Genomic DNA, 24,544 nt, shown 5'->3' on the forward strand with positions numbered 1-24,544 from the left:
GGACATTAATTATCATTGTAGTCACAAGCAGATTCTCCTCTTTGTTGCCAAATCTTCTTCAAGAGTTACAATTTTCCCATCACCAATCTCAACCGTTGCCTCCAACTTACCACATCTGGTTATACCAAACTGGTTTGGGTGTGGGTAACCACAATCTAATTGAAACTCAGTGATTCTCAAGCTGAAGCATTTCAGAGGCAAGAACTACCCTGGGATATGAATCTCTCTTTCAGTAAAATGGGAGTGGTGTGTCCAATCCTTACGATCTTTCTGGAACAAAGATCTAAGTCAAGCTGACAATTCCTGAGCCACCACAAGGCCATACACAGACACAGTGAGCTATAGTCTGTAATTCTGGTAATAAATAGTGCCTCAAACTTCAGCGACATCATAAAAACAGCTGAATGAAAGCTGTGTCTAAAGCTCTCAGGCTGTTAGGCATGATCAACAGTAAAGGTAAAAATAAACAAATATAAATGTGTCTCTACTTAACTCTAGACCTTGCACTTCATAGATTTTTATTAAAACACATTTTTACTTCTTACCAAAAGTACAAAGGTTAGATTGTGTTTTTTCCCTTCCTTTTTTCACAATGATATATTAGAATTGTTCAATTGAAACCATATGTTGGCTCAATAATTCTCAATTGCAAAATGTGTACCATTTTAAGACCCAATAAAAAAAAGGAGGGGGGGTACAAATGTAGCAGTATTAAATACTCTCGGACAGATGGAGACACTGTTGTTTCCAATCTGCTGGAAACGAAAATCACCCCTTTGATTAATCACTTACAGAGATGACATGTAATGCAACTGAGGTCATGACACACTAGTGTCATTTAGGGAAAAAAAACCATATACTTTGGAGAGAAACAAACCTGGGTTCAAATCCACTTTTTCCACCAATTGACTCTATGTCCTTTTAAAGCATTTGTAATCTCAGTGAGACTCAGTTTCATTTCTTGTAATATGAAGACAATAATGCCTACCTTAAATAATTGTTATGTGGACTAAATAGATTTAATAAAATAAAGCACGCACATGCCTCGTACTTGGTTGGAACTTGATACTGAATAAAATGGATACAACTTAAAGCCCATTCTAGCCTGACAGTCTCCTTTGTTTATGTTCTTTTGTTTTGTTTCATTTTTCTAGACATTAATTGTGGAAGCCTGAAAAGTGAATGGCATAGCACATTCGATGATATGCCAAATTCTGAATCATGAATAGGAATGAAAATGAATCTGATCAGTCAGGAGCACTTACCATTCACCCCTCCACCCAGGTGAAGGTTCTCCAATGCTAATGTGCATTCCAATTACCTGGAGCCCTTGATTCAGTGAGTCTAAAGAGGGTTCTGAAATCCTGTATTTGGAACAATTCCCAGGTGATGCCAATGCTTAGTCATTGGTGAGCAATATTTTTTGCACAAGAGAAAATTTAAGGAAAAGATAAATGGTAAAAAGCTACTTTTTTTTTTCCAAAATTCTAATAGCTTTATTGAATTTAATAAAGAAAATGTTTGTTATTAGAATTTAAGGTAATAGTAATAGCCAATATTATTGAGAGCTTATGTGCTAAACTGTAATGCAAAATGTTTGCAATGCAAAATGCAAACTGTTACCTTATTTCATCCTCTCAAGAATCCTTATGTACCTACTACTATATTCATTTCACCACAATAAGGAACCAGAGGCCCAAATAAGTTAAATAACTTGGCTACCGTCATGTAAACATCAGAGCCAGGTTTTCAAAACAAATCTGTTAGATTTCTGAGCCTGTTCAACTTTCTGCCTCTGGTTTACTATAAAGTATCAGTGAGAATTTAGGCACCATACTTTACAAAAATAATGTAACTAAAAGAACAGATTTGAAATTAAAGGATATAGAAACTACTTTCTGATCTTTATCTCTCTTTAAATAGAGCTTTAGAGTTCACAAAGGTTATTTCTATGTGTTGTCTTGTTTAATCTTTGAAAGTCAAGTTCACTATTATTATAGTTTCTAATATATATCCAATGCCTAAAACACCGTCTGGCACATAACAGGTTTTCAATAAATACTTGCTGAGGCATAAACACACAGACGAATGAATGGATTTACCGGCAGCAATTGCCTGGAGCCCTGCTGAGGAAGACAGAAAGCTAAGGTAGAAGGCATATTATGACAAATTTGTGATATATACGTGGCTGTGGCACAGCCTATGTCACAGAACTGCCATATTCGTACTAGGACACCAGTCCTGGAGGGCAAGATTGACTTAGCCTTAAATTCCTTGGCTTTAGTGTAGTATAGACAAGATATGGGAGAAAATGTGGTAAAATATGGAGAAATCGGTATAAAGAGATTGGCCTCTGAGAGTCTAATTTCAAAATAAAGACAAATCAGAGAGCAGAGATTGAAATCTACAAGGATTGGCTCATATAGAAGTTAGATATGGCAGGAAATTACTCACGGTCTCAACCTAAATGTATTAATCAGAAAAGAGGCAGAGGATTGAAGGTTGGTCCACAAAGAATAGAGAAAAGAGTCAGAGTGGCAGTTCTTAACAGTGCCAGCCAAGGATAATTCAGTGAAGATTGTGTTGTGGTTAAGGGTGTGGCTTCTCCAGTCATTTTGTGACAGGTAACTCCCTAAGTGAGGCGGATGCCTCTGTTTAAGTTAGCCAGGTAATGTTAAATATTCAAAATATTTATAGCTAAATCATCTCGCACCTAGGATGTGCTAACTAGAGTAATTAATATATATACTGGGGTGCCAAAAAAAATGTATACACATGACTTATATTCATCATTTGTCATCGGTATATATTGAGTATTACAATTTTAATATCATTTTTTCCTTTCTTAAAATGTGTACACATTTTTTTGGCACCCTCTGTATATAGGTTTCCTACAATAGGTACACTAATAATGTGACATTTTCAAATACAGCACTGGATAAAGACAAAGACTGAGGCAGAAATGTTCCCATTTCAAATCTTTCAGAATATATGACCAGGTTATAATGTGGTAACAAACAACTGCAAAATCTCAGTAGTAAGCAGACCAAAAGTTTGTCACTCATGCTAAATATCCAAATGGCGTGGCAGTGGGTTTCTTCTGCTTAGTGGAGTCACTAGAAATAACAGGGTGATAGAGGTTCCATCTTAATATGTGATTCTGTAGTCACTTCAGCAGGTAGAAGCAATGACCTTCAAATTAGAATTTCTTGGACCAATGAATTCTTCAGGAATTCTCTCCCACATACCAACATAATGCTTTTTAATGTCACTTTCTGTCGGCTTCAGCACTGGGCCCTTGTGATTAAAAACCTGGAGATGACATTATTGACAATTCTATTCCAATTGTCTGTCCTCTTCCTCTAGCAACATCCTACTGATGGTTTTACCATGTGGTATATTTGTGAGTTCGGTGACTTAAACCATCATGGCAAGAATGATCCTACTTCCAGATCACCTCTTCCATGGCCTCATTTTTGAAAGACATTTGTGCTGGATACAGAATTCTTGGTTAGCAAGTTCTTTCTTTCTTTCAGTAACTTAAAGATGTTCTATTGTCTTCTGGCTTGCATTGTTTACCATAACAGAAATCTGCTATGGGTTCCATCCTTATCTTTGTTCCTCTTCCACAATTTGTCTTTTTTCTCTAGCTGATTTTCAGATTTCTTCTTTATCAGTAATTTTAAATAGTTTGATTCATGATTCTTTTATTGAGTTTCTTAAACCTTGTAGATCTGTGGCTTTATCATTTAAATCAAATTGGGAAATATATTGGCCATTATATCTTCAAATATTTTTTCTGCTTATTTCCCTTCTTTTCCTTCAGGAACTGCAATTACATATAAATAAATCTGCTTGAAGTTGATGCTGTTTTCATATGTTTTCAATCTTTTATATTTCTGTGTTTTATTTTAGATGTCTTTTCAGTTTTTTTAGGTTCACTTTTTTTGTTGTTGTTTTGGGGTTTTTTTTGTTTTTTTTCCTGTCATGAGTTATCTACCTTTAATCCAGTATGGTTTATTTCACATCTCAGACAGTGTAGCTTTCATTTCTACGATGGATTTGGGTTTTTTAAATATGCTTTCTACCTCTCTATTTAATATCAACAAGCTTTCCTCTACCTTCCTGAAAAAATGGAAAGCAGTTATAATAACTGTTTCAATGTCCTTTTTTACTATTTCAATCAGTCATTTCTGGGTCACCTGTGATTGATTGATTTTTCTCTTTATTATGGGTTTTATTTCGCTAGGATGAGGAACTCCTGGTAAATTTGCATGTTTGGGAACTTTCAATTAAGTGCTAGACATTATTAATTTTACCTTGTTGGGTGTTAGGTATTTTTGTATTCTTATCAACATTCTTGAGTTTTATTTTGAGATGTGGTCACATTACCTTGATCTTTACAGGTTTTGTTTATAAGCTTTTTAAAAGCCTGGATCAGAGCAGCATTTATATTATGGTTAATATTTCCCCACTACTGAAGCAAAATTCTTTCGAGTAATCTACCCAACATTCAGTGAATTGTGAAATTTTCTACTCTGCGTGGTTGAAACTGGACCCCTTTTCAGCCCTGTGTGAGCTCTAAGGATTGTTTCCTCCAATCTTCTTGGGTGGTTCTTTCTCTATTTCTGGTAGTTTCCTTACATGCATGTGCAAATCAATACATGTCTGAAGAGCTGAGGGATACTCTCTGCAGATTTCTGGACCTCTTTCTCTGTGCAGCTGTATCCTCTCTACTACTCTGCTCTATGAATTCTAGCCAACCCAGACTCCCTGCACCTCTAGTCCCATTTTTTCAATTCAGGGAGGCCAGTAGGTTCAACCTGGGTTTCCTCCTCCCTGCTCCATGCCTGGTTTCCCATCTCTCAGGTATCACTGTCCTCCTTTGCCTGACGCCCAATGTCTTGAAAACTCTTGTTTAATGTACTGTGTCCAGTGCTTTAGCTATTTCAGGTTGGAGGGTATATTCGATCTCTGCCACTCCATGTTGGCCAGAAACACAAATCAATGTGTTTGCTTTTTTTTTTTTTTTTAAAGGGTCTGAAGTTTACATGTAATATTTGAGTTCATATGCTCTGGTAATATTCTGGTTTTGGTTATTGGGGATGGCAATTTCTAATCAATAGTCTTTTTTCCTCAAACTAAAATACCTCTAAACCTCTCCATGTTTAGGATTCTAAAGCCAGCATCCCAATATATTAAAATATCTAAAGTAAGATCAAAAAACAGAATCATTTTGCCTACACATTGGCAAACATCTAAAATCTATATGTATCCAAATAGCCTGACGTTTGGTTTCATATAGGCCTGACATCTGAATGCTGACTTTTTCTCTTTCCTGTCAGCTGTTGGAGCTCAGCACCCACAGTGAATTCCACAGTGCAAACCACAGTGAATTCACCATTCCAGAGCTAATCCGTTTCTTCTCTTCAAGCAGCTTTGGAATGCAGCTATACCTGAGCCAAGGAGGGCCCAGGAGGTTAAAAAAATAAGAAATATTTCCTTTAATTTGAGATTGTAAAAAATCATTCGACAAGTGGAAAGCAAACTTTTAATGACAAATCACTTTTAGTTATTTTTAAACTTGTTTATATTATTCCTGACAAGAATATTTTTCTTCTCTGAGGATCATTTTGTCCCTTTCCATTTGGCTCCTGCTTTTGAGATAAAGCCATTATCAATAAACCATTTGGAAGGAGAAAAAAGGGAGACAGCTATCCTAGGCAGAAAGCCTCATGCTCATCCTATCCAAACATACATTGACCCAGTGACATACCCCACAGTGATGGCTCAGTATTCTTAATACTAACTAAAATCTCTAGGAAAAAACTGAGAACATTTTTATTTTGTGTTCTCTCCATATTAAACATCTTCAACCCTATTATATTACTGTGCCATTATAACCGTGTTATTATTAATCACATGTTTTTCCACTATTTATAAACTATAATTTGCTGTCAGTTTGTACTGGTCTACTTTGGGGAAAAAAATGATTTTCTATCTTTATATACTGTTAAGAGTCTCTAAACACCATCAGTAATTGAGTTACTTGACAGACCTCCCTGGCAGTATATGCTCTATTTTTAAACTTTGTTAAAATCCAAACTTCGTTTTTATTTTTCACAGCTTTGCAAAAAATACTTCAAAGCTTATTTTCCATGATTAAGGTTAGGACCAAGACAAATTTTATTATTAAACTTTATTAAAATCTGCCATCTATTTGTCGTCTTTGAGAATGGGAAATTATACCGTTCTCCCTCTTTTCTTTACAACAACATTTGTATGTGGACAGCCACACATATTCAAACCTAGTTTAACTATCCCTGAAGGAAACCTTCTTTGATATTAAAAGAAATGAAATTTAAAAATATCCTAATTATCTAGTAATGTGGAATATTTTTATTTGCTGGTGTACATTACAGGATATAAATTAGGCTATGAAGCTACCAAATACAAATCCCCACCATTTAGATGATGGTGTGAGGCAATATCTGGGAAGCAACAGTCTTAATAAACATACAAGAGACTGGGAAGTAAGAAAGGAAAAATAATTAAAATCCATTTCTCTTGAATTATTTAGCGTGACTGTAATTCCTGGATTTTAGGATTCCTGGTTAGAAGCTCTCCACCAAGCTTAGTACAGAGGGGCTTCATAACAAAATAACTATCTACAACACATGGGGATTGTATCTCCCCTCACTTTGCCCTCCAGTCCAACTCATAATACTGGCAATAAAAACTCTGATCCATGAAAATTGAGTAATTTAACCTCAAAGTCCACAAGAATGGAACATGCTGGTTTTATTTAACAGTGGAAGGAATCTCTCAGATGCTCCTGAATCTACAGGCTTGCGTGTCAGGCTTTAGAGACAAGTGGTTTAAGAGACTAATGCAAATGAGAGTCTACAGTCTGCAGACGCAGGACCTCAATGTCAGGGAGGCGGTCTGCCTAAAGAATGTGAAGTCAGGAGCTCCACCAGGCGAGTGCTTTCAGAATGTGGCCCAAATGTTTCACCTTTTTGAACCATTTCCCTTTATTTGCTTCTCTTTTTCCTCCTAAAATTTGTCCTATATCCTATGATGGAAAATGTGAGGAATGCAAACCAAAGAGCATGGCTATTGCCTATACAGTAGTCCCCTCTTATCCACAGTTTCACTTTCCGTGGTTTCAGTTACCTGGGGTTAAACCGGGGTCTGAAAATATTAAATGGAAAATTCCAGAAATAAATAATTCATAAGTTTTAAATCACCCACTGTCCTGAATAGTATGAAAATGTTGTGCTGTCCTACTCCATCCCACCCAGGATATAAATCATCCCTTTGTGCAGTATATCCATGCTGTATATGCTACCCACCCATTAGGCACTTAGTAGCCATCTAGGTTATTAGATAGACTGTCCTGATATGGCAGGGCCTGTGTTCAAGTCACCTTAAAGAATCCTAACGTTACATCACGATGCCTATGTCATTCACCCCACTGCATCTCACTACATAGCACGAAAAGAAAAAGGGTGAGTATGGTACAATGAGATACTGAGAGAGAGAGACCACATTCATGTAACTTTTAGTACGGTACACTGGAATAATTTTATTATTAGTTATTGTTGTTAATCCCTTACTGTGCCTAATTTATAAATTAAATTTTATCATAGGTATGCATGTATAGGAAAACACATTACATATATATATATAGTTTGGTATTATCTATGGTTTCAGGCAATCCCTGAAGGTCTTGGAATGTATCCCCGGCAGATAAGGAGGGATTACTCTAATCCCATCATAGAAGTAAGCATGCTACCTTTTGTCATATTACCATTTCGGCTTTGTATTGTTGTTATTGTTATTTTATTAACTATTTTTCATATAGTATTGCATAGTAATCATTTCCCATTTTATTAAAATATCTTTAAATTTAGTTTTTTTAAATATTGAAAAATATTGCCTACATGTGGATACGTCATGTATTTAGCTTTTTTTTTCCATTTGGGGATCTTGCTTGTTTCTAGTTTTCTATTCTTACAAACAATGCATCAATGACCATCTTTGTTCATAAATCTTTCTATGCATTTCTGGCTCTGGTATATTTCTAGAAATAAAATTACTAGGTCCAGGGATAGAAAGCATTTTAAATCTCCCAATGCAAGTAACCATACTGTTTTGCAGAAAGGTCAAACCCATTAATATGCACAACTTCAATGAGAATGCTTGCATTTCTGTGTCATTAAAGCATTAAGAAATATAATTATTTTATACTAAGATATTTAGGACAAACTTTATCTCATTGTTATTTTTATTTTTGATTTTTCATTACTTGCATAGACCATATAAAGGCTACATGCCTTATATGTTAAATAGGTATTAATTTACTGAAAGCTGTCTATTCATGTCACTTGTTCATTTATCTTCTGGGGTTCTAGAGTTTTTCTTACTGAGCTCTACAAACAAAATACACACTAAGAATATTAAACACTTCTTATCAAAATGTGTTGCAAATGTTGTTCCAATTTATTTAATTGTGACTATAATAATTTTACATACTTTTTTTTATGTAGCCAAATCTATACTATATTCCTTTTACAGCTCCTTACATTGTTTTATTTGCTATTTGTTTTTCACAGGGCTGTAGTAGCATGCTAAGGGTAAGACAGACTGTGACTCAGACTCACTCCCAACAAATCAAGAGCTATTTGTCATGAACAAAACCTTTGCAGGAAAAGTTCATCAGTAAACGAATATGTTTCTCCTGTCTAAATGATCTTCAGCTACGTGATATGTAAACACTGTTGAAAAGTCTTATCCATACTAATGAACTGTGTCTTAAGTATATACCATTGAATTATCTCATGGCCATGGTTTAAAACATAAGGTCAATATTAAATTGGTAACCTCATTTATCTTGTAATCATTTGCTTCATACCTGTATCAACAAATATTTGCTGACCACCCACTCTGAACTTGATCAGATTGAAGAGCATCCCAGTTTAAAACAAGAGCATGCTCTAAATTAAGATTCAATACCCGAAGAGCATATTTAAGTGAATTGTTATATAGCAAACATCTAGATGAGCGTACTCTTCTGTCTCCATCTGTTTGCCATTTGGGGTCATCAGAGGCATCAGCAATAAGGACCAAATGAGGAGCAGGTAAAGGGAGTGAGAAGTAAAGGGTGGCTGTTCATTAGGCAGCAAAAACTAAACTGCAAAATAAGAAGTGGAACGTAGGATCTGGAAATAAGCTTTCTAAAATGTATTCAGATTGTTCCTCCCGGAGGCAATCACGACAAACCCATTTTGACTCATCATCAAAATAGCCTCTATCATCCTGTTCCAACTGCATTTCTTTAGAATTAAAAATTGGATTTGGAGTTGGATTCAAAACATAATCAAGGACTTGTTCACAGCAGGACAATTTTTAAATCTCCAAAATCCTTAAAAAAATAAATAAATAAATAAAAGGCAGCCAAGAACCAAGAAACACCAGCATGTAAGATGTTCCTGTTTTCTGACAAAGAAAGAGAAATGCTATTACTAACCCTGTCACATCACGTCCCTCCACTCCCCACCCAAACTGATGTCTGAGGGACATCTGGTTGGCTATCTTGTGGACTTCTTTATAAGCTTTATTAAGACCAGAACAGCAGAGTGCCTTGAATAGGGTTCTGACTCAGCCCCATTGTTCCCTAGGAACCTTAGTCAGTAGCTCTTGGCCTAAAAATTCCATGACACATGTCCTGTTCCCAGTCATATGTGAGCTTCCACTCCCTCAAATCATCACAGGCTTTGTAGGTCCCTGTCCTATGATCCTCGCTGTAGACTTCCATCCACAGTCTCTTTGTACCCCATGGCCCCCACAACCTCAACAGTTTGTAGAGCTGCATCTGCTACTTGTTTTCCCATGTGATTGCTGAACACAGTGCTCGCAGAATTGAAGTAAGACTGGTATATTCTCCCTCTCAGACTCTGTCTCTGCTTTTTCTCATCTCTTCCCATTCTGTTGGACCTGATAATTAAAATGATGAGAAAAATAAAACACTGCCCCAAAAGGGCAAATAAATAAGATCTGATTCTTCTCCAACCTAGCTGGAACATAAACCAGGGTGTGCACTTCTAATTGCAGCAAAGAAAAGAAACTTTACAAGGCAAATGGCAAATTACCCTGCCGGGTGGTCTGATGCTTCTGTAGCTTACAGACCAGAACACTCTAGGACTATATGTACAGACTGCTGCGTTGTTTACTTAGGAGGGGTCAAAAGTCAGCCCTGGGACTGATACTCCCTTCTGAATGTTCTGAATATTGGAATTCACAGGGCTGTTTCCTTTCTCTCCTGCCAGGATCATCTAGATTAAGTGTGAGACATCCCTGGCTGACTTGGCCAGACAAAACATGTACTCAAATAGATTATCTGACCATCATCCAATAGTAGAATTCCTTAAATTCTGCAGTTTGGTTATCAAAACAGCTAACAAATATTGGGCTATATGCTTGGCTCTCACGGAGAATATAAAGGTAAATAAAACACATCCCTGCTCTTGAAGAACTCACAGTCAAGTGGGGGAGCTAGACCAATACAGTGCACACATTATAAAAGAACAAAGAAAAAGTACCATTGAAACACTAACTGCAAAAACAATGTGTTGAAGTGCTTAATGGAAAGTGACCAGCTTACCCTAGGGTGCTGACATATATTCATTAAGTACCTCCTATGGTCCCGCCACTGTGATAGGCACTGTGGAGGCAAAGCGCTTATCTTCATGTAGTGTAAGTCAAGCTTTAGAGAAAAATCTAGAACAAATAAATACCTAAATTAAAGTACAATGTTAAAGAGTGGGAAGGGCCACAAGAAAAAGAACAGGGTAGCATATAAAAAGGAGTGACAGGGAGAATTAAAACCCAGAAATCGAGGAGGAGCTTTTAGAAGAAATGGTACTGACGTTAAGACCTGAGAGGAAATGACAGTCCAGTTAGGGCATAGAAGAGAGGTGCTGAAGCACCTGGGCTTGCAGTAGACTTGAATTCGGTGTTAGCATTTTAGTGATGCTTGTTGCCATAGTGTATCACAACTTATTCTGACTAATACAAAAATAATGGGAGAACAAATCAGACTCTTCCCACGTTATACTTATTTCCTTGTAAGCATTCTCATTGTTTTCATCGGTGTGTTTTCTTGTCTATATTTGATAGGAAGTTTGTTTGTGGTTGTTCTTGTTAATTAATTCTCCTCTTTCCCTGACTAATATTCTGATAGGTAATACTAATAACCACTTCACTGAATTAATGTGACAAATAATTTGCAGACTAGATAATCAAAATGTAGTCCACTCTCTGCCTTCTTTTGTTTCTTCCATCATTTCTTTCTTCTTTGCTTGCTACCTTCCTTCCTTCCCTAATTCTCTCTTCTCTTTCTCATTTATTTATCTTCCTCTCTCCTTCCCCACCCTCTGTAAACAATGGCTGCTCAATACATGCTACTGATTACCTGTTAATTGATAAAATAATCCCCAAAGTGCTAAATACTGTGTCCTTCTCATCTTCCCCAATTTTCTTCTTTTTCTCTCTTCTCCACGACCCCCCTTCCAGTCCCCTATTCTGGTCCAGGCTAACTCCCTTTGTTCTTTCTTCTGCTTTGACATGGTGCAGGGATTCAGCCTGACAGTTTTAGGAGGATGTTGGGAGTGAGGGCTTCCACTTCCCAGAAGTTCTTTTGGGGTTTTTAGATTGTATAGTGGGACCCCGTGTCCCCAACCTCTTTATACATAAGCATACAAGCCCCTTTTCTAGAAGACTTCTACTGTTCTCAGAATCAGAAACAGCCAGGGAATCACAAAAACCTTTAGCAAGTGGAAATAACAGAGTTTAAGGACCTTTACAAGTCCATAGGCTCATGGTGCCAGCATGAATTCCTGCTCTCTTTCTAAAGTGAGCAGAGGAACAATAATTTAAAGTATACTGGAAAGGCTAAAGATAAGCAAGTTGTAAGCTAGCCAGTCCCTCTGGCACTCCATGGCCAGCCAGGACTGCACATAAGTGGCTGGTGGTCAGCGAGGGAGTCCCCTACTTACTTACATGACTTTGGCCACTGGTCCTGAGGTTCTCCTTTACCCTTACAGTTACCCAGTTCCTGCCCTTCAGCTTTGTCCCTAGTTTTGAGCTCTAGACTCAGCTGTTGTCTCTATCAGCAGATGGTGCTTTATGATTTTACTCTTCACAGTCCTCTGTGTGGTACATCTGGGCTTGGACATTTCCTCTGGCTCCATTTATTTTAGGCCAAGCCTCAGAGGCCCACCTTTACTCTGATTGGACTAGAGCGCACATATGAAGAACCTACAAATAAACACCTTTTAAAAGAGAACATAGGGTTCATATCTTTAGATGAGCTAACTGGAAGAAAAAGTAAATACCTTCAGCCATTCTTATTATGATCATATGTGTATATAAGTCTGACTCTCCGACCAGAGAGCAAGCTCTACATAGGCTGAAACTTTTTATTGCACATCTTTGTATCTATAGCTAACAACACTGCCCTGCACATAGTAGGGGGCAAGTAGTGTAAGTGCTTAATATAGGTTTGCTTTAATTGAATTGGTTAGTAAGTCAAGGAGGGACTGCTCAAGAAGTGGAGTGAATCACAGTAAATCCCTCTTCCCTTCTTTGGCAAGCAGCCAATTTGAATCCATCTGTTGTTATTTGTGAATGTCCCAGAGAAAAAGCAATGAAGCAATATGGTTCCTGAGTCCCAAAGTCTAGTCTCTCAACTGGAGAAGGTTGCGGTTTTCTGCTGGAATACAGGTATCCCCTGCTTTTCAAAAGTTCACTTTAGATCTCTTTGCTTTTATGAAAGACCTTCACTGGTACCTGTTTTAACTAACCAAAAGAAATCCAAAGAGGATTTTTCGCTTTTACAAAAAAAAAAAAAGGAGAAAAGTGAAAATAGGGTTCAGTGTTTATTTTACAGGAGCCAGTTATAGAGGCAGGGCATACTGGTAAGTAAAACTACACTGTACATACGTTATTTCTAGTTTATATAGGCTGTGTATTTATCACATCATTCCTGTTTTTACTATATGTTAGTGTTATTTTAGGTTTTATATGTTATTTGGTATGATTTGGTAGGTTATTTGGGGGTCTGGGAATGCTTCCAAATTTTCCCCATATAAATGAATAGTAATTGCTTCTTTACACCAGTTTGTCTTACAAAAGTTTTCACAGGAACATTGTACTTTTGGATAGCAGGGGAAACCTGTACAGTGAAACTAAGCTGTAGTCTTTCAGTGACCATCAACACTAAGAAAACTCCTTTGGTCTATGTTTTCATGATGCCAAATATTTGGATAAGAATTAAAATGTGCAGACAACATGTCTCAAAAATCTATGCGTGTGACACCACATCAACAAAATATCCATTTACTTAACCAAACTTCTTATTGTCTATCCAGGAATCTGGCTTGTTTATGTCAGTGAAAGTGATGGCAATAAGTGTGACAGTCCCAGGATTGTAAAGCACTGTGGCTCTGAATGACACCAGTCCCTATGACTTAAGGAGATAAGAATAAACACAGGCAAAGCATGAGTGTTTCAGTTACATTTCAAGTCAGAAAAGGGAAATAATCCTGGTAATATAAATGCTGCCTGTGCTTTCCCCTCCCTTCCCTGTCTTTTCTCCATAACCCTATTTCTAGCCAACATACAATATATCTGATTTATTTATATTAATTTAATTATCTCTCCATTTCTCAGAACATAAGCTCCAGGAGAACAAGGATTTGTCTCTATTTTCTCTGATCTATTTGCAATACTTTTAATGGACTGTGGTATAAAATAAGTGCTCAGTAAACATTTGTTAAACAAATGAGATGGCCTGAAGGTTGGCTATTTGTTAATTAATTCACAAATCAGAAACTAAAATAGCCTGTTCAGGAAAAAAAAAAAAAAAGTTACGATTTTTTCTCCCTAAATTAAATTAAAATGCCTTGTGAATTAATGAGTCCTGGCTCAGCTACAATCTAACTTTGTGACTATAAACAATTTGCTTAACGTAGTGTTTCTTGGTTTCTCCTTCTGGAAAATGGGGAAACACTATCAGCACTACATGCTTCAAAGACTTTTAAGTATCCAAACAAGTGTTAAGTTAAAGATGTAGTGCAGGAGGTTAGCACGGATGGCTTTTCGTAAAATTAAACAATTATCTCAGTTGTCCATTTACCTATTAAACTGGCAGGATTCCATTTCAGCTTTTGTTCTTATATATACTCGCAACCATGCATTAATCAGTTTTCTATACTCCTATTGCTTCCAAAGTATTATTATTCATTTTACTAACCATTCCCAAACAAAACTGCCATTCCTATACTTCAAATTTGCCTTCAAAGCCACAAACTTTTAAATCAATACACACATAGTCATTGAATCCAATCTAACTGATACTTATTAAAAATGTGAAATGGCATTTCTCCAGGGTAATCACCCTTCCTCCCAATACGTTAATAGCAAACCAGTCTTTCTGGTGCGGGAATGCTACTTCTCCTGTCCCCATTTTCTCCTTCAAGCCAAATTCTATTTTGCAGGGTCTCCCTTCCAATTTTTTAAAATGAGACCCTGTACCTTTAATAACAGAGACCTGGTGAGAGGTTTCTTTCTAAACTTGTTCCCTGGCTTCCAAGTGACGAAACCAGCTGTAATTTGAGAGCAGAGAGATCCTCAGGATATCATTAGCCAAAGGAAAAGCTCGGCATTCCCACCCAGTCCAAGAGTTGAAATAGTATCAGAGGGCAAGAGCCGTTCTCTCCAGCTACAGGCTCCATCTCTCAGGAGCAAGGGAAAACTCCCGAGAGTGGGGCAACACAGCCCTCGTCCTGCCAGAGCCTTGGAGGAGGGGTTTCCCCTTCTGCCCTGTGATCCCACAGGGAAACAGCCGGCTGATTTCCAGCCACTGAGCACCGAGCGCAGGAGTACGGAGCCAGCCAGCGTGCATCCTTCGCTGCTGCTGCTGCTGCTGCTGCTGCTGCTGCTGTTGCTGTTGCAGTCAGTGCTACCCAGGCAGGCGCTGTTGCCACAGCCACATGAAGCCTGCTGGGGAGGGCGGGCCAGGGTGCAGCAAGCCGTCCGGAACTGAGACTGACACCATCTCAGGGAGGCACTGACTCCCAAGGGGACCCCCTTCCTCGTCCCTGGGTGAAAAGTCTTCTCCAGGGGTCCCCGGTCATCCTGAATATCCAGGATGGTGTTCCTGACGTTCCTCTGGATGGGTTTCTTCTGCCACCTATGTCAGGGCTACTTCGACGGCCCTCTCTACCCGGAGATGTCCAACGGGACTCTGCACCACTACTTCGTGCCCGACGGGGACTATGAGGAGAACGATGATCCCGAGAAGTGCCAGCTGCTCTTCAGGGTGAGTGACCACCGGCGCTGCTCCCAGGGGGAGGGGAGCCAGGCCAGCAGTCTGCTGAGCCTCACCCTGCGGGAGGAGTTCACTGTGCTGGGCCGCCAGGTGGAGGACGCTGGGCGCGTCCTGGAAGGCATCAGTAAGAGCATCTCCTACGACCTGGACGGGGAAGAGAGCTACGGCAAGTACCTGCGCCGGGAATCTCACCAGATAGGGGACGCCTACTCCAACTCAGACAAGTCCCTCACTGAGCTGGAAAGCAAGTTCAAGCAGGGCCAGGAACAGGACAGCCGGCAGGAGAGCAGGCTCAACGAGGACTTCTTGGGTATGCTGGTCCACACCAAGTCCCTGCTGAAGGAGACGCTCGATATTTCTGTGGGGCTCAGGGACAGATACGAGCTGCTGGCCCTCACCATCAGGAGCCATGGGACCCGGCTAGGTCGGCTGAAAAATGATTATCTGAAAGTGTAGGTGGAGAGGCACACTGCCAGGAGAGGACATCAAATCAGCCCCTTCGTGGAGCGTGGGGGACAACAGAGCGGGCTAATATTTCCCTGATACTTATTATTTTGTACATCCAGATTTGCACTTGGAGAATGAGCTGAAGTCATCTTTAAAAGGAAAGAAGTGATAGTTGAGTGGTTTTGTTTTTGTACATTATTTATATGACTGCCATTGATTTGTCGCCTAGAAAGAACATTTTAAAGCCATGCCTCCCGCCTTGCCTAGAGGCTTGATAACTTTGCAGACACCTGTTTTCAGCCACATCGTAAAGGACAGTTTATGCAGTGTTACACTTCCCCATGCTGGAGATTCTGTGGAAATACCCAGCGAGCAGAGTGCAGAGCTCCTTTATACCTTCAGCCTTGTCTCCTGGACTCTGAAAGCTGTCAGCATTGCCTGGTTTTCAGATGAGGGCCGAGGTGCTTCTCTGCATGCATTCTGGCAGATGGAAGTTACCGATTTTCACCTATTTCTTCTTCACCTTTTCTCTTATTTATTACCAGGGTCTCCAACAGTTTTTGTCTTTGTTTTTAGGGGTTTTTGTTTTTGTTTGTTTTTGTTTTTGAGAGTATTGGCTAGAAACTATATGCAAATCATCCTCTGCAGGGAGCTATCTGTCTGAAGTGCCTCTGTGGGTGTGTGTGAGTTAAAGTAACCACATTTCAGACATCTAAGCTTTGTGGTGGTTGTGCACTCATGCCGAGTTGCTGATTTGCTATCTCTTATTGTATGTCTGTGTCATTAGTGCTCCGGTCCATTACAAAGAAGTTGATTGATTGTTTGAACACACCCCCAAATGTCTCTGATTTAGGTTACTAATGTATTCTTTCTCATTTGGGGGTTTTGCTTCTGTTTGCTTATTGGAAACTTGTACTTCAAGTAGGGGGAATTCTAAGTCTCATAACTCCTTAACTAAGTATTATTATTCAGCCAATAAATATGTTCTCATATAATACTGGCTTATTTTCTAATGCATATCTGTAACTTTCATATTGCAAAGAGGAGGCGATGCAAAAGGAAAGAGAAAAATGGAATTTAAGCCAGTTAGAGTAGATGATAAAGGCAGGAGGGTAGCTATATATTAGACAATCCTCCCTTCCTTAGCCATCCTTCCTGTCCTCAAAAGAAAAAAAAGAAAAAGAAATATAGGCCGTACCAGAACTTGATCTCTGCTGGTCTGCCTGAAAACTACTATTTTCTCCAGTTTTTCCCATAGAATCAACTGGAAAATTTTATGACAAGGTCAGACCTGATATGTCCTCATAATGCAGAGGGACGGTTCCAGTCAAGAACTACATTGACATTGAGTAAATTTGAAGCCAAGTCTGTGTTACTTAATTAATGGTTTAAAAAGGTAGAAATGCACTTTATTTCATGTCTTTCCCTGGCCAATCCTCACCCTCACTTAAATACCCTTTCACACATAAACACAGACAGATACACACACACACACACACACACACACACACACACACACACACAGAGGACAATAAATAAATGCTCATAATCTACTCTTCAACAGTGAGCCATTTTCTTTCTCTCCCATGCATAGAAATACCATTTTCCATTTCTAATCAGTGTCCAAAATCCTTCTATTGCAGTAGGGGAAACCGAGGCCCAGAAAGTGGCTGGTCCTAAGCTGGTTATGATAGCTCCAGGTCTCTTAGATTTAAGTACAGGACTTTCCCACACTGCTCTTTTCAAGGATGCTGATAGATGAGAGCAAGTGGCCTGAGGCCTGAACCTTTGGATAACTACCTTATTGTTTAAAATAAAAAAGAACAACATCTGGACTAATATTTAAAATAATCATTTGTAATTTCTTTACACCAGCTAGTGGCCTGCTTTTAGCTGCCTCTAGACTGTTGTGTAGGGAGAAGGTAAAAGATCATTCAAAAGTGTTTCCTTCTTTAGTCTACGAAAGAGGAGGAATAAATAACAGCAGAGGCAAGGAGATAATATTTGGTAATTAGATGATTGCAATTTGTAATCACAACCCTTCATATCTCAAAACTTTCGTATCATTCACTCCACAGTGCTCAAATCGAATCCATAGACATATTAAATATCACATCCTCGATTTTCCCAACTGTAATGGCAGGATATTAGGCACGTGATCTGAATGGAAAACAGGGTTTCCTAACACATGCTAATTTAAAGTAGTCAGTAACAGTTGTATACAGTATTATGTTAAGAAGGATTTTAAAGGTACAGGTAGATGTAAAGAGAGCTGTCCCCAGTTAGAGATGTCTTCCATGAGTGCAGAATGAGGAATGGTGATACATCTGCTACAAATTTGAAAATGCTGAAATAGATGGTGTACGAGGTTCTTTCCAGTGCTCACATACTATGATCCTACAAAACCAGAACGAAATTATCTGTCCACTCTGTGGGATTATGTAATCCCATAGAGTTTTACATAATCCAGTAATCCCACAGCGGCTTACATAAATGGCCCCAGAGGGCAAGTGGGAATTTCCAGGTGGGGCGAGGGAACCATCCTGGACGGCCAACCCAGAAGCTAGCATCACAAGGCTTTTCCACGTCGTCTCAGGGTGGGAAGCCAGCTTCACTGAGATCTGTCCTCCCTGCTTCCCAATTACACTTATTAGGACTTCATTACTCACACGATGACAAATCCTCTTTCAAAGTAGTGGTTCTTTAGTTCTTAGACCATGAAATATTTTGAAAGTCTGAAGGAAACGACATACTTTCTTCCCTGAGAAATCTACTTAAAAAAACACCCATCTAATTTAGCATAATTGTTATTTTTATAAGCATTTGCTTATCACTTAATATATATCAGGCACTGAATTAGGTTGTGGGTGATTCTGGGATATTACAAAGCCTTGGGACTTCATCTAGCCAAAATGTTTTAAAGCCTCTTAGAGTTATATGTGGAGTAGTACATTGATTAGTAATACATTATTATTATTATTATTTATAATAACAATAAAAATAGATAACTTCTTTGAGAACTCGGTCAGGCCCTGTGCTAAATTAAAAACTTTGCCTGAGTTATTTCCCTTAGTGAGGAAGGTATTTTATAAAAGGAATGAATACACGTCAGGTGCTTAGAACAGTACTGACACAGAGGGAATCCTCAATAAATGTTAGTTGTTATTATTACTGTTATTACTATTATCATTATTTTTATAACTGATGCCCAGAAAGCCTACGTCATTTTCCCAAGGTTAAGACTATGTGATGTCTTCTATACTTCACTATGCTCTCATGTTTTAAACTGATGATTATCTAGTGAGATGCATGATCAAATAAGAGAAGAATGTAGAGGGTAGGGGTCCACTGGAGCCACCAGTTGTCCACTCCAAATGATGTCGCCTATAGGCCAGTCAGCTTACATCCTACAACACTTAGATGTCTGACTGATGTCTGTCAGAAGCTCCTCTGTTTACAGAATTCCTCTTTCTCTGTGTAATGCATTGTTCGATGCCACTAAGCCATGTAAAAACTTCCATATACCTACTTCAAAGCATTCGATAGATATTGTCTCTCTAGAGTCTGTTGACAAAGATCACCAGGCCATGTCAGCCTCAGCGGCCACCAAAGCCACACTTGCAGAAGCTGGCACGTGTAGGTGTGTCATGGATGGCAGCACCAAGAGACTGTCCCTTGGTTCATGTACTTTTCATTGCCTTTTAAACTCATTTATAACGCCACTAAGGAAACAGGCTCAAAACTGTCTAAGGAAAATCTGAAACTTAGATTATGAACTATTTTAATAAGGAATAAAAATGTCCATGAAAACCATGAAAATATATGAAACCAACCTAGAAAGAGTAGTATGATCAAATTTCCTTAGGACATTTTTCAGAGGATGATTATTAAAATCTTCTTGATAAGGAATACTAGGGTGTGAAATATAAATGCTAAATGTGGTTTATAAATGTTTCAGTGTAAAAGGAAAAACAACTGGAAACATAACAAAGTTAGAAACAGAATACAGAAATGCACAATGATTCACCAGTGTAGAGAATGAGAGCCTATGAATCCTCTCAGTAATTCTGGAATTGGGGTGGTCCTTAGAAACACTATTTCCAGAGTCAGGATCCCAGCGGGTGTGTCATTCATCAAACATTTTGGAAGTGCTACCCTATGAGGTGCCTAGATAGGAATAGTGAGGAAACTGATACCTAAACACAAAATTAGAATGTGGTAGCCTGGGGAATTGGCACATGTATAAGGTTCTTTAGGGGCTCAGCAAGAGTCTAAACTAGATTTGTCTGGAAAATGTAAAGCAGCATAAATAAAATAAGGATTTGTTATAGTCACACATTCAAGAGATATCAGGTGTCACTGCTGCTGTTATTATTGTTGCTCTTTTGTGTTTTAAATAACATTTTTTTTCTGGTTATATAAGCCATACCTGCTGAATTCTAATAAAATGGCAAACAGCAAAACACACACACACACACACACACACACAAATTGTTCATATTCTCAAACTTCCCCTCCATACACACACTATTTGCATTTTGGTTTATGTTCTTTCAGTACTTGTCATACATATCTGTGTGTATATTTTCCTTAGACAACTATTACAATAGTACACTGTTTTGCATCCAATGTCAATTTTGGCTGATACACTTAATTGCATGAATCATTTTTAAATCCTTAAATCTATCTACAGAGCTTCAGGAGGCAGAAGTTCTAGGTTCTAGATCTTGCCTCACCATGCATTAGCTGTGCAACTTTGAAAGTCTCTTAAATGTTCTGAAATTCAGTCACTTTGTTAGAAAATAAAGATAATAATAGCTAATATTTATTGAATAGGCATTGCTCAAAGTGTTTTCTGTGCATTGGCTTATATAATCCTCCTGGGATTATATTTCGAATAGACGATATTTTTCTGAACTTTTTGGGTGAGGAAACTGAGGCACAAAGTGGTTAGGTGACTTACCCAAGATCTCACAGCTAGACAGGAATGGAGTTAAGATTTAAAGGCAGAGTCTGAGTCCTGTAGTTCCCTGTAACCACTAACGATGCTTTTCCTTTCTGAAGGCAAGAGACCACACATATTTCTAACTCCCTTCCTATTCTAAGACCTAAGATAAATGGCCTGTGAAATGAACATTTTCCTTATATGATTTTCTTAACTGAAAAAATTTAAACGCAATTCCTCTCAACTTTTTTATTTGCTTTATTTTATGTTGGGTGAAGTATAAATTCCTTACAACTATATGTGTCACACTGATTCTTTGCGTAAGAGCAACTGGCTTTCTTGCTAAATATTATATTTTCCAAGTACTTTCACTTGTATTAACACATTTGATCATAACACATGTTTATAGGTCCTGAACCGTCAGGACAATTCATTCACCATTTGGAGTTGGTAGCCCAACAGTCACAGCTATAAAAGTTAGTCAGTCAGGACTGAATCCAGGTTTAATGATGCCTTGTCCAGGCACCATTTTCCTTGCAGGTCTGCCTTTCACTCATTTATTAATTTATTCATTCAAAACACATTTTTTACTACCTGCTATATATCAGGTACGTTCTAGTATACAGCAATCAGAAAAAAAGCCATGCCCTCCTTGATCTTACATTTAAATGTGAAAATTTAATGAATTCATTAGGACTCCTCTAGTGGGGGAAGATAGCAAATAAATTAAAGTATATATAATAAAATGTTAGGCGGTGATATGTACTATTTTACATAAGATGGTTAAAGAAAACCTCTCTGAGTAAGTAGGAGATATTTCAACAGAACCTTAATTTTTGAGGAGGAGGCCAAGAACGTAAATATTAGAGGAAATAGTGTTCTCGGTAAAAGAACAGCAAGTATAAAGTCCTTCAAGCAGAGACAAGTTTATACACTTGAGAAGAGAAAACAAAACAAAACAGTAAATCAGAGAAAGAATTAAAAAGCTTGAGGTCAGAGAGAACTGGGGACAGGTAATGCAGGAACTAGATGGCCATCATTAAAATAAATGAATAATATTCTAATTTCAGTTCACTGGAGGACTAAGGAGAACATATATTTGGATATTAATAAATATATTAGTATATTTGGATCTTAATACATAACATTTGGATATTATTCAAATTTTATTTGTGAAATTTCCATTTGAGTATTGTTCTAATGTCAGTGCACTAAAGGTCTAAGGAGAGGCGTGATATGACTTGATATCCACACAAAAAGACCACTCTGTAGGGCAGCAAAAGTGGAGGCAGGAAGGCCACGTGGTTAGGTGGCTGCCAGGTCACGCTGCTGAGAGATGACAGAGGCTTGGTGTGAGGTGGCCGTGGTGAAGACAGCAGGAGCCGATCTCAATCCTCTACTAATATGTGCCATTGCTGCTTTTGTCTCAGAAGCATGTGTGTCATTCTTCCCAACCTTCTTCTGCATTGATCCGATTCCCGGACTCTTCTCTTGGCTCCATTTCTTCTCTGCCTCGCCTTTTGGATTTGATGTTAGCAATGTCTCCCTCGGATTCCTGACCACCCTTCTCCACCCCTGCCAAGGCAGCTGGATATATTTGAATGGGATTTGGCTGTTCTGACTACATTAGGCAATCTATGGACCCCAACTGACCCCTCTGACTCAAAACCCCAACTCCAGCCCACCAGCGCTAGCTCTGTCTGCCCTACTTCATGGAATGGACAGACCTATGAAGCTGGAGATTTGCACTAAACCACAGGAACACATCACACGATTGACTATTACACAAAAATTGTGACTGCACTAGTTTAGACACCTTTGCTCTATTACTACTCTCTAGCATCATCATTGTATCTCTAGTCTGTGTGTTTTTTCATGGGTGCTTTAAGTAGATGAGCTATATCTACATATAAAAAATTTTCTCTTGAGCCTTTGCAATGGCTTCAAAATTTTGCATTGCTTTGTATTCAGTAGAGTCACAGAGCATCCTATTTTGACACTAACAAGCACTTACTTCGTCGACTTGTACATTTCACCATCTCTTTTTTCTGCTTTTCCATGAAAAACAGAAGATATTTTGTGTGTCAACAGCTTGCTGTTTACAGAAAGGAACCTGACAGCTATGATTAATGAGGTAAAGCCTCCGTGCTCTGGAGTTGGCAGTAATGGCTTGCATTTTCCAGTTGTGAAAAGTTCCCTCCTGCATGCAGTTAAAGAAATGTGTTTCCTGAACGTCTTCTCTTGCTTTGATCTTTGCCCAGCTCTCATTCCAAGACCAAGCAAACGTGGTGCTCCCCTCAACTTTTTTTAAATGTATGTTTTACTGGCAGTCCCACTGAGTCAACCACTAACATTTTCCACATGAGTCTACTATGAATTAAACTATAAAGAGCAGAAAACCTAGTGGGTTCACTTTGTTCTGAGGGGTATTTTTGCCTCCCCTTCCAAATGTCCATTTTCTCTTGCCCTGGTTTCCCCCTCCTTCTTGCCTTAGCCTAGCTCTTTCCCTCCTGTTTCCTGCTTTGCTCTCTGTCTCTCCCTCTCCTCTTGCCGTGAGGAGCAGAGGAAGTGGAGGCAGAGTTCAGATTCACATCATGTCTCTGCAGTTGATTAGCTGCAGAACCTAAGCAAATGGTGTCACCTTTTGGAGCCTCAGTTTCCTCCTTTGTACAGCGGGAATTATGACATAGTTTGCAGGGATCTTTGAGGGTTTGATAAGCCAATTTACAGAGTGGGCTATACTATAATACTGAGCCAAAGTAAGTGGCACTATTCTCACCCAGTCTAGTCATGTGTAGCTCATCAAAGACCCTCTTTTAAGAAGGGACACCTTGTGTGTTCTTGAAATGGAAAGATGTGTTTCAAATAAGCCTGAGACATTCTACGTGTGTCCTGCAAACCAGTATTGACCATCCCATTTTAGGCAGGCACCTCAAAATCCAAAGACACGACACGTTTGTTTTCATTCAATACCAGAAGCTCCTATGCATGTAAGTGATTACACCATAAACATTCCTCCCTATTTGGGCCAAGAGAATGGATGCTGCAGCAGGAAATAACCATTAGCAAACTCACTTCCCCTTTATTTCCCAATGTTAGCAGTGCCTTTGCTTTATGTCTTGATCATGGGGGTGAAGTACAGGAAAGGAACTCAGGAATTTCAGCACCTTGGTGGCTACAGTGAGAAAACTCTGAAAACTTGGCAGCAGGGCTACCAAATGAGAGAAAATAGGAATATTAATCCCTACTACTAATTGAGCATTAAATATGTAGTCCTGGGTCCCCTGGGAAAGTCTAGTTTTTTAGGCCTATAAGAATGAAGGCCAGACCCCATTTCTGGTGATCTCAATATGGAAAGCATGATGATAGCTTGGGCCTCTTTCTGTAACGCCAGACTCTCAATGTGTGATTTACTATCCCTAACTCTTGGTAGTCCTCTGGGGTCTCCCGGTCATGAGCTTGCCAGGGTTGGTAGACTGGGCTGATCCAAGCCCAGTTCAGCTCAGAGGTAAGTGGGCTTCACTGAGAGAACCTGGGGATATTGGCATGTAACTGTGCAGACTTCCTGAAGTGAGAAACAGTTTGGTAATTCTCTAGCCTGCCTGCTTCTCCCCGTGCAACCTCAACCTTGGCTGCAAGGGAAGAGACCATGGCTCAGTGGAACAAGGGCTCAGGATAAGGCACAGCGATCCCGACAACACACGCCCAGAAAAGACCTGACGACACCCTGTTCAGCAGAAAAGCAGACAGTTTGGCTC

General features: G+C 38.9%; 1 protein-coding gene across 1 annotated transcript; it reads left to right on the forward strand.

Annotated features, from left to right (window-relative positions):
* The first annotated feature begins 14,707 nt into the window (after positions 1 to 14,707).
* Positions 14,708 to 17,692, forward strand: FIBIN (fin bud initiation factor homolog). Its single transcript, XM_019749176.2, has one exon. The coding sequence runs from the start codon at positions 15,215 to 15,217 to the stop codon at positions 15,848 to 15,850; it is 636 nt and encodes a 211-aa protein (XP_019604735.1). The 5' UTR covers positions 14,708 to 15,214; the 3' UTR covers positions 15,851 to 17,692.
* The last annotated feature ends 6,852 nt before the right edge of the window (positions 17,693 to 24,544 follow it).

The sequence above is a fragment of the Rhinolophus sinicus genome, linkage group LG06, assembly GCF_036562045.2.
Source record: "Rhinolophus sinicus isolate RSC01 linkage group LG06, ASM3656204v1, whole genome shotgun sequence".
Taxonomy (NCBI): Eukaryota; Metazoa; Chordata; class Mammalia; order Chiroptera; family Rhinolophidae; genus Rhinolophus; species Rhinolophus sinicus.